Source organism: Nothobranchius furzeri, chromosome 11 (genome assembly GCF_043380555.1).
Source record: "Nothobranchius furzeri strain GRZ-AD chromosome 11, NfurGRZ-RIMD1, whole genome shotgun sequence".
NCBI classification, from domain to species: Eukaryota; Metazoa; Chordata; class Actinopteri; order Cyprinodontiformes; family Nothobranchiidae; genus Nothobranchius; species Nothobranchius furzeri.
Window position 1 is genome coordinate 45,669,213 of NC_091751.1, and position 11,349 is coordinate 45,680,561.

Here is an 11,349-nt window from a genome sequence, read left to right on the forward strand (position 1 = left end):
AACTAAAAGTGAAGTTGATGTTTTGAATTCTAATTTCATGTTTAGTCCATCAATATGCTTATTTATGTATGAAATTATATTGCTCATCAAGCTATAACAGCAACATACAAACATTATTTCGCAAAATGATCGCTTACTTGCAGCACCCCGCTGACAACAGGAAGCGCTTCCCAGTTCTCAGTTCAAATGTTGCAAAACTCTGATTGGTGCGTTTTGATGTGACATCCCATCACTGTTCTCTTCCTCCATCACAGAAAGAGCAAATCCTCAGATGATCACCAGACGATCGGAAGACATTCGATTATGCCAATTATCCACTGTAATTCTAAAGTTGGATGTTTTATTTTTATTTTGGGGTGTTTTCTGTGGTTTTAGCAGCCCTGGAAAAACTGGAGAAACCATGAATAAAGCTCATTCTGGATCTAAGCACAACAAGCTGCTCTTTTTGTGCAAAACCAGTCAGTGTTAAATTCGTTTCGGTTTTTTCGTGATGAATGGCTTTTTGCGGATTAAAACGAAACGAAAAAGATTGAATTATGACGAACACTGAGCGACAGTTTCCTCGACGAATAAAAGTCGACAACGAAAATTGACAGGTTGGATAGTGACAGGTACAAATCAAAATACTGTGACTGTAGTTCAAAATGTGACCAGCAGGGGCAAATGAGGCGCTGTAGTTTCAGTGTGCATCCGTCACACTCCGAGTGACGCGGCACATCTTCCGTTTCTGTTCTGTCCTGAACTCTGTTTTATATGTTAACGTTTGTCCTTTCGTCTTTCTTCGAGTGACGTCTTACAATATCCGAGTCATCTTGGGCTTGAACTGATATGAGCTTGTTCGCTTGTTTGTGAAGCAAGTAAGATGTTATTTCGTTCCGTTTTGCCGGTGTGCCCGAGTCGCGGTTACCTAGTTATGCTATTGCTAGGTAACGCTTTACGGTTTGTTTGGCTGACAGATACTGATATAATTTTAGGTCTGTTACCTGAATTTTATGTCCACAGTGCAGAAAAGATTAACATTTTGGTCTCATTTGCTTTGTTTAGTTAAGGTAACATCTTGTGTAACGTAGCATAATCAAATAAATTTAAGCACTGCTTTCAGCGTATTTAGACGCACGATCTAATTTCAGCCTCTCCCTACAGAAATAAACAAGTAAATCTAAAACCCCATGTCTAGAAAAACCACATGTCTAAAATAAAGTCTGATTCCAACATTGACCAATGATTCACAGACTAATCCATATTTAAAACAATCTAAATGTTGCAGCTCTGCGCCTAGTTGATGATTACAAAATACATGCTTATTTTAAAAATTTGTTAAACTTTTGTTTGGATGTAGTGCTGAAAATGTTGGCATTCTATCTTTCAAATCCTTGAATGAACAAAATAAATATAGTAAATAATGATACCAGAAGAGGTGAAGTAGTTGGATCTGGCACCAAATCATGTTTAAAGGTGTGGAACACTTGTTTAATCAATACATTTGCAGTGGTCTCTAGTAGGAATGCTAAGGAGAATAAAAGCTGTGGTGAACCAGTTTCAGGAACTAGACCAGGGTTATTCAGTTCTGGTTCTGGAGGGTCGGTATTCAGGATGATTAAATTTTAACCATGTTTCAACACACCTGATTTCAATCGGCAGGTATTTAACAGGTCATTCATATCCAACCACAGGATCAAGTGTGTTGGAGCAGAGAAATCACTAAAACGTGCTGGATACCGGCCCTCCAGTACAGGAATTGAATTCTGATTCTGAACTAGTAGCCTAGCCAGTCATGCCAATGCTTTCTTGTGGGATGCAAAGGCCCCAGTAACGCTATAACACCACCCCTGAGAATTCTAACCAAGCCAACCAGCACTGAGCAGCATAAGTCACATACTGCAATGGTCAGTTTCTCATAAACATTGAAGATGGCATCTGAAGTGGAGTGTGCTGCGGCTCTTTCCTCTGTCCTAAACGACTTGGACATGTCTTCAACCCCACAACAAGTAGAAGCGCTAAAAGCTTTTTTTCTTAAGAAAGATGTTTGCACCATCACCAGATGACACCTTTGACTACAGCTAAAAAGCTACAGCAAAACAATCGTCATTTCCGCCTTTTTTCTGATTGTTTATTTTTGAGCTGGCTACTCCCACCCCTCATGGTGCTCTCTGCCTCTTGAGTATCAAGACTTGTCCTCTGTGTAGAGACAGAGGGTGAGTCTGGCAGGCTAGGCTACTGAACTAGACCATTGCCACATCAGAGAAGTGCTTCAGACAGCAGGATTTGGAGTCTTATTTTCTGATATTTAGATATCTTGTCTGGGATTGGATAAAAGCAATGTGATTTAACACTGACTTTGTTTGCTTTGCAACATGGATGTTTTATCTCCACAAATAACCCAAGCCTGAAGGAGTTATGCTATATGGTGGAGTGGCTAATGCTAACGGTTAGCTTCTAGTCGAGATGTTTCCTGGATGCTAAAACAACAACAGCCTTCCATATCTCGAGTCAAGATGGGTGAGTCCATCAATGTTGTGACGGTGTGATGTAGGTCTGTCAGGCTTTTCAAATCCTAGAGTTTCACCGTCTATTTTCTATCATCCAAAGCTAATGCAGGAGATAGGTGTAGGAGACTATTTTCCTGTTCAGCCTGCACGAGAAACTCAGAGTGACCGATTATAATCAGAAATAATAATGAAAAAAAGGGTTTTCAGTGTTCCACACCTTTAGCATAGTTAACTAGTTATAGAAATATATTATTTGATAAAGGGAACATTTTTCTGTTATTTCAAGATTCATACTGTTTTTGTTTTACTTAAAAAATCATTTGTTGTTTAGAATGAGAATGTTCTTCTGTTTAGAACGGAGAATCCAGAGACAAGTCTTTCATCAAGGTCCCTTTCACTGTCTGACAGGCATGTTGAGACCTTCAAATTCTTCTGATCACCAGTCAGAATCAGCCAGGCCCTCCAAGAACAAGGAGCACCCATCTAGGTCCCCAAGGAGACGGCGGGAGGGGAAGAGGTCGCAGCGACGAGGGGATGATCACAAACAGCTGCTGTGGGAGATGGAGCGTCGGAGGTTGCCAGGCCAACACGAGCACTTGGAGCCCTCTGGTTCGTCGTGCGACACAGCGGAAAGCTCTCCTAAAAGGTTTGCTCTGCAGGTTGCCAGCTGGTCTGCTGTGTCACTGGCAGGGGACAATATTGTCTTAACTCCTCTTTTTATTTCCCCCACAGACGAGCTCACTTTCTACATGGACCTTATCCAGCCACTCACTTCGGACCCAAAGCCTGCATTCTTCCCAACCCAACTTCTGTCATGTAAGCATGAGGGCGCTGAATAAATTGAACTTTGCTTCTTCAAACTGCTCATTTGAACATTGACACAGAAGGTTTTGTGCAACTATGAGATAAATAAGACGAAACGGTATTGGCTCTTTTCATGAGATGGGATGGCTCACAGGACAGCTGATCAGAAAGGGGTTTCTAGGACATATTTGAAAACATGCAGATGAAATTTTCTGCACAATGCCTGCCGTCTGCTGCGTAAAGAGAAAAAACAAATGGTAAAATGAAAATGAGAATTATTTTTTGCATCGTCACATTTGGATTTTGATCTTCATAGTTGCAACCGAGTGCAATAAGAGTTAATGAATGACTCGCCTGCTTGAGAAAACGTAATACGATCATGGCTTCGTCTCTTAAAAAATACACACTAACAAAAATCAGCCATCCTTCTCTGTTAGTTTTTTGTTTGTTCTCACTTTAGGGTCCAGACAGGCTTTAGTTGTCTTTGTGCGTCACATTTATGTGCTTGTTTTGCTCACGTGGGTGAGAGAAAATAATTTTTCGCTTTGTTTCCCAGGCACATCCAGGACCCTGCCAGCCAGAGGCTCACCTGGAACAAACCTCCAGTCAACGTGCTCGTCATCAGGAAGATCAGAGATGAGAGTCTGGTCGAGCCGTTCAAACAGCTCTGCGGGTTTCTAGTGGAGGTAAACGAAAAAAAAACAAACAAATTTTTTATGTTGCTTTATAGAAAACCTGCATACTTTCTGTTTATGATGATTTGTGATTGAAAATATGCGACATTTGACACAAAAACACATAGTTTTATTGACTGAAATTTATTTTTGTGACGAAAAAACACCCCACCAAGCATTCCTGTTTTCCTGTTAACATTAAGTAGAAGAGTATCTAAGCAAATAAACAATAAACACAGGATTACTTTAATTTCAGTAAAACGTTCTGGTTGTTCATTTTTAGTTACGTTTGGTCCTACGTTAACTACAAATGCTGATAAAAAGTTGTTTTTATTAATTTAAAGCAAAGCTTGTAAAATACAACAAAGGATATTTACTTGTGGTTGGATGCAAGTTAATTCTTTAGGTTTCTTCTATAATGTAATTGTTCTACAAATTTTTATTTACATACTGTTTGTTTGTTAAATATTTAAAGCTTGGTAAATAGATGTGTTATTTACACTCAGATTTTCTACAGTCCTTAGTGTTGACAGAATGCTTTTTCTCATCCAGGAGATGTGTGCAGCATCAGCTAAACACAAGTATTTTAAAGCATTAGAAAACAGTGTAGGTTTATTGTGTTCAGGGTATAGGTCGACCTATTCTGGTTTTTCTGTTGCTGATACAGACGGCAAAAGGCAAAGGTCATGGTCAGCCAGTGGCCGATTTGTGCTGCAGGTATTTTGGGCTGATTTTTATGACCGATATCTAGATGTTTTCCACCTTATTCTCATGCTAAAATGTCACTAATAGTATCATTTGATGCAAAAAATTTCAGAAGCTGAATCAGTTTTTGAAAACTAAATTTATCCAGCTATTAAATCTTAATTTTGTGCACTGCTGTGTTAAAATCAGGGATGCACCGATGGATCGGCATTTGATCCCAATCGGCCGATAGCTCCCGTATCGGTTTTGATCGGAGTTTTCAAAATGGATCAAAGCAGACCGATCAGACCATTTTAGATTAGGTTACATTTCCTTTATTCCCAGATTATCTAGTTTGTAGCACTCATTATGATGTTGTAGAAAATTTCTGGCCAATCCACGTGATCGGTATCGGTGATCAGCAGTCTTTGATATCGTATCGGTGATCGGCAGCAAAAAACCTGATCGGTGCATCCCTAGTTAAAATCAGACATCTAACTAAGCTAAAAAATCAGTAAATCGACCAAGTATTAAATAGTTATAACTGCTAAATAAAAATAAATTTTAATTGGAAATCATTTTTAGAGCAATTCTGCAACAGCACCAGGCTGCCCGGGGATGTGTCTGGCTTCTTGTCTTTACTACGGAGGTATATTGGCTGATGCTGATATATAAAAAATGGCATATGTTGGACCGATATGTCGGTCTTCCCTTAGTCCAAGGTGTTGTTCTGCATTCAGACTAGCCTAGAAATCCAAACCAACCGTAGCAATAGCAAAACGATTTTGCTATGCAGGTTTAAATTTACATAAAAGGCAACATCTGGACTCATTTGAAGAACAATTCTTTTACAGCGTGTAAACCAAACACATGTTCTTGCTGACAAAACCACATGCAAACAACATAATCCAGGAAGTGTTTCAGACAGGTGGGGGAGTGGTGGAGTCTGGTATCCAGCTGCTTTAACCACATGTTTCTAGAAATAGAACCTGGGAAACCAGACTGTTCTCGCTGGCCTAAAAATCCCCACGTATTTACATTCCACACAAACATCATCATAGTTAGCTGCGCATGTTTGACTTGTGCTCAGATTTATTTTGAAAAAGCATATGTGCATGTTTTTGTTATTAAATTGTGTGTTTGTGTGTCAGGAGAAACAGATGATGGTGTATGTGGAGCGCAGGGTCGCTGACGATGTCACACTGTCAAAGGACGAGGCCTTTGGCTCCATCCGCAATCAGCTCTGCACCTTTAGGGAAGGTGAGACAGTCCTAAAGTAAAAACTATTGCTGTCCTAGAGAAGCCAGAACATTTTAATACTGAGTGCATGTGGAGTAGATGAATCAGAAATGAATGTAAGACAAATATGTCATAATTGTTGAAATTTTAGCTGTAATTATGTTTTTTGATCCAACGAATCAATGTTTTCTTTCAAGCTTTAAAATTCACCAGATGAACAGATTTTAGAAAATATTTTTCATTTTGTTTCTGCAGGACATTTTATTCTTCACCTTTTAAGGCTTTTATGATGCATTTCAGTTAAAAAGCTACAATCTTGTGTTATAATGTATATTTTTAATAGGTTATGATGATATCTCTGATTGCATCGATCTCATCATTTGTCTGGGCGGAGATGGGACTTTGCTCTATGCCTCTTCTCTTTTCCAGGTATTCTGCTTTTGTTCAGTCAGAAACAAAAGTTACTTTTAACACCTGTTTTTTAAATCTTGAATTAATGAGGTCTATCTCTCCTCACTGCAGGGCAGCGTCCCACCAGTTATGGCGTTCCACCTAGGCTCTTTGGGTTTTCTGACACCTTTCAAGTTTGAATCGTATAAAACTGAAGTGGCTAAAGTGTTAGAAGGTGACTACAACATTTTTTGTGAGATCTGTAAATATCTAGCCAACAGTTGATGTCAATCTGATCATTTTGGGATCTCAGGGAACGCGGCCATCACTTTGCGCAGTCGCCTGAAGGTGAAGGTGGTGAAAGATATGCTTCAGAGGACTGGACAGCAGCCAACCTGCAGAGAAACGCAGCAGGAACACAACGGACTCCTTCCTCATGGTCACACCAACAGTGAAGCTGGAAAGGTTACCCTGCAGCTGCAGGTAAGACCCCAGCTATCTGCAGGAGCGAGGCAGCTGTTACTCGCCTTGTTTGCTGCAATTCACAATTAGTTATTTTCTATTTTGACAAAAAAAAACAACCCCCCCCCCCCCCAAAAAAAAAACCCAAAAAAAAAAAGAGCAGAATAAACAGCCTTTAAGTGTGATAATGCCACATTACTATGTTAGTGGATGTTGCCCCTTTAGCGAGAGGGTGCTCGCTGCAGAACCACAAAGGCGGAGCTGCACTAGAGTCAGCCCCGCCCATTCACGCAAACAGCCTAGCCCACTGACTTCTTCTGTTTTTTATTTTATTTTATTTTTTTATTTGATCGCAAACTAACCTGATCCACATGAATTACGGCTGTTACTACTTTACAAATGTTAATGCTATGTTCTATGCTCCAATTAAACAAGATAAATATAACTTGCTACCTGACAAAGCCTGAATATATCCCGAAATGAAAAGGTTTCTTTTAGCGAATATCTGCCCACAGCCGCTCCAACAGAACCGGCATAAAACAGCATTTAACAACAATTTTTTTAGTGTAATCTGGTAGTCCAGTGGCAAGATCGTTAATCTTAAGTTTTGCTTTCCCGTCAGCTGATGTTGGTTCGAGGCTTGGTGGGGTCGGCAGCAATCTATTTATCCAGCTGAAACATTTAATTTGTTTTTATTTTAGTTGTAAAGTTTATTTTCTGCAAAATATTTATGTCTCTAAAAGTTCTTTGAATTTGGTCGTTCCTAAACAGCATTTTAGTTAAAACTCTGCTCACAAATGGACTCACACTGGCTAAATAAACAAATAAAAAAAAACACATTAGTCATTATATTGTAAACGGTATACCAATAAATGGTTAAAAACAGTACTGGCAAGTGTAGCTAGAAAAGAAGAAAAGGGTTTGCGCCACTACCGGGAGGCGAACCTGCGCAAAACTACATGCCAATCTGACTCCATAACCACTTCACCACCACATCTGATAACAAGCAAGTGGCGTCACATGTAATTGTGGCATCCAGTGTGTTTTTGTAGATGGGACGTATGATTTTTCGGCGGTGTCTCAGTAGAAATCATTTCAGAAATAATTTGTCAGAAAATTCACAGAATATCCAGATTTGAGAACCAAGACCAGACCCGCTTCGGGGGAGGAGACCAAATTGAAGCTGAGATGGGAGGAAAATGCATGAATGAGGCCAAAAATGGCTTTGGCGTGTTTCTTTTGAGGAAATGACAATATAACATGATTAAAAGTTCCAAAAGTTAGATTTTTAATTATATGGAACCTTTACAAAAACTGTTCAGTTAACTTCTCAACTCCGTCCTCAATTTTGCATTTTAGATGATACTAGCTATAACACCCTGTTTGGTTCCAGAATGCTATCAAGTCTGACAACTGGAAGGAATTGGACTGACTCTGATGGAATGGGCGGGGCTGACTCTGGTGTTGCTCCGCCTTTGTGGTTCTGCAGCGAGCACCACTTGGCTTTAGCTGCAGTCATCTTGCTGTTACCAAGCAACCAGCAAAACTTTTCTCCTTCTTTTAATTCTTTATTTATGTTTTTCACTCCTAATTACAGCCACATTATAGTTTATCCTGAAAACGACACCGTGTGCAGACCGTTTAATGTTAGTAAGAATATTCTTTAAAAGGAAAAAATAAATAAAATTTTAACATTTTAAATTGAGGAAAAAGGCATTATGATCACTCTGCATGCTCAATTATTGTTATTCTACATTTCATCTTTGGATGCATCTTCTGCATTTTTTTACCTATAAAAATGCAACCAGAGTTTAGGTTTCACTAAAGACAGGAACAGCAGTGGTTTGGTTCTTCTCTCTGTGCCTTTGACAGTTTGAAATCATTACCTGGAGCCTCTTTCCTTCATTCCATGGTGACAAAGAGCTCATGTGACCTTAGATTGATGCTTTAACATATCAAGATTTTTCTTTTCTCCCAGATGTATTTGTGTGTGCGGGTCAGTGAGGGAGCATCATCCAGGTTTCCATGGCAACAGTCATAACAAAGACGCAGATCTGGGCGAGAATGTCCAATGTTGTGAAGTTCTGTTGAGCCAGTTGCTATGGAGACAGTGGCGTCAACAGCATAGTCATCGCCAAATGGATATTTAATGATTCCTGATGCTCAGTCTGGCACAGAGTGTAACTAAACAACATGCCTCATTGCTGGAATCACACACATGCACACACACTGTGTTTTGTCCTCTTCATCGCCGCTCCCACCTGCCTTTTCTCATCAATAAAAGCAACAATGTTGTTTTTTTCAGGTCTCTAAACTGTAGTTACTGACATTACATCACGTCTGCTGCGTCTCAACAGGATGTTTGCGTTGTGCTCAGCTGACGTCAGTACATCTGTCAGACATCACAGCTCAGCGGTGCAATATGCTGAGACTGAAGTGTGGAACATGAATGGTGTGCTGTCAGTCGGCTTGTGTTTTCCCTTTAGGGCTGTGGGGTCGTAATAACGTCTGCTGCTGGAGGCTTTATTATTTTTCATTGACAGCACTGATCAGATTTATGTCTGTGAGGGGAAATTACACACCGCAGACTCCAGAGAAGCAGAAGATGCGTCACAATCTAGTTTTTAATCTTTACTGCTGTGCAGCTGCTCCACATCCATATGAAACCAATTAAATGGGCTTTTGTTTCAGTTGGTTCAAATTAACCTCAGTTTAAAAAGCTACATAAACACAAGAGGACATGTCAGTTACAGACCTGTAGATAACACAATGGGCCGGTTGTTTTACAGCATTCTGATTGTAAAGGTTGTGCATCCTTAGTGGTCTCTAAAACCACCCTGATCTAACCTGTGGCCTCTCTCTTTCTCCCTCTGTGTGTGTGTGTGTGTGTAGGTGTTAAATGAGGTGGTGGTGGATCGCGGCCCATCCTCCTACCTATCCAATGTGGACCTGTACTTGGACGGAAGACTCATAACTTCGGTGCAGGGAGACGGTGAGCAGACTGAAATATGGAATCCTATTTTTCAGCCGATGCTTTTCAACTTTTTAACAGAGGAATGTTGGCCATCACATAAACACGGTTAAAGTATTTTTGCCCTCCAGGTGTGATTGTGTCCACCCCTACTGGGAGCACAGCATATGCAGCTGCAGCGGGAGCCTCAATGATCCATCCCAATGTCCCCGCCATCATGGTCACACCCATCTGCCCACACTCGCTCTCCTTCAGGCCCATCGTGGTTCCTGCTGGAGTAGAACTCATGGTAAAAAGGCTTAGATGAATATTCAGGGAAAGAAGTTTTAATTTGTATTTTGTGACTGACGATGTGAGTTTTCTTTGAAACAGATCGCCTTGTCCCCTGATGCAAGAAACAACGTGTGGGTGTCATTTGATGGCAGGAGGAGGCAGGAGATCCAGCATGGAGACTGGTGAGATTCACCTATCTGTTGCTGTTGATCACATTTTTCTTTCCTTAATGTCTGACCACTCTCCTTCTCTTTCATTTCTTCTGACAGCATTAAGATAACCACCTCTTGTTACCCCGTTCCATCTATCTGCTGTCATGACCTGGTGTACGACTGGTTTGAAAGTCTGGCCCAGTGTTTGCACTGGAACGTTCGCAAGAGGCAGGCCCGACTGGCAGACGTGTCCGACTCGTCAGATACAGAAAACTGAAGCCTCGCATGTTTTTGTTGCAGCTAGGTGACGCCGAGTTTCCCACTGCGGCTGAGGAGAAGTTTGGGAAACTCTGGACTGCAATGGAATAAGCTTAAAGAGCCATCCTAAAAGGGATTCAGTGTCTCGGTCATTATCTCATTCCAGTGCAGTTTTATCTGAAGCTTCTAGTGCAAAAGCATGTCTCTCATGCAGAAATGACAACAAATAAATGACAAGTTAAACTGTGATAAGTACGCAAATGTCATGAATAATATTCAGTAGACAGCTTTAGTTTGACAACCCATTCATTTGTATGTTTACCTATAGAAGAAATACATGACTGGCTTTTAAATGAATGGGTAAAAAATCCAAATAACATTAGTCAATTGGAAATAAGAACTTCTCAGTCCTGAAATGTAAATGTGTACATAAAGGATTCTAGCAGGAATATATGTCAGGTTCTATTTATGTTTCGATGACATAACTTCAAGATTTCAGTTGGAAATAATTATAATTACTTGAAACTTAATTTATATCTTGAGGCAATCAAGGAAAGCTGGAACTAATTGTTTTCTGATGCAAATAAAACATAATCCAGAGCCTTCATTTAGTCTGAAGTTTGGGTTGATTCAGATTGTATGTAGCAGAAATGAGGCCAAGAATGGTAAACAACTAATTTCATGATTAAAAAGAAAGCAGTAACATGAAAATAAGTCTAATTTTTGCGTCTGTAGCTTTACGTGGAATAAAGCAAAAGGAATTTGCAGCCTGTGTGCAAACATTTAAAGGTCAGCTGTTGTCCAACCACTGAATTCTGCAGCTTCTTAAGCTAAAGGGAAATGACCTCAGGTTTAATCTTCATTCATCACTTGTTTCTTTTAACTTCATCAAAGAGCCTGCCTCGTAACTTGTCAGCCAGCCAGCTAATCAATTTATTCAACTAATGTTTTCA

The 11,349-nt window shown here is 40.1% G+C and overlaps 1 protein-coding gene across 3 annotated transcripts; it reads left to right on the forward strand.

The window, feature by feature from the left end:
* The first annotated feature begins 691 nt into the window (after positions 1-691).
* Positions 692-11,111, forward strand: nadkb (NAD kinase b). Of its 3 annotated transcripts, XM_015956370.3 has the most exons (12): positions 692-857; positions 2,898-3,135; positions 3,222-3,305; positions 3,850-3,979; positions 5,803-5,911; positions 6,234-6,319; positions 6,413-6,515; positions 6,594-6,763; positions 9,635-9,734; positions 9,845-10,002; positions 10,086-10,168; positions 10,256-11,111. In XM_015956370.3, exons 2-12 carry the CDS (start codon positions 2,900-2,902, stop codon positions 10,413-10,415), a joined length of 1,419 nt encoding a protein of 472 aa, XP_015811856.1. In that variant the 5' UTR covers positions 692-857; positions 2,898-2,899; the 3' UTR covers positions 10,416-11,111. The 3 variants fall into 3 exon arrangements, with proteins under 3 accessions (XP_015811856.1, XP_015811857.1, XP_070412175.1); XM_015956371.3 differs by lacking the exons at positions 692-857; positions 2,898-3,135; positions 3,222-3,305 and adding an exon at positions 3,398-3,550; XM_070556074.1 differs by lacking the exons at positions 692-857; positions 2,898-3,135; positions 3,222-3,305 and adding an exon at positions 3,658-3,725.
* Positions 11,112-11,349: the final 238 nt, after the last annotated feature.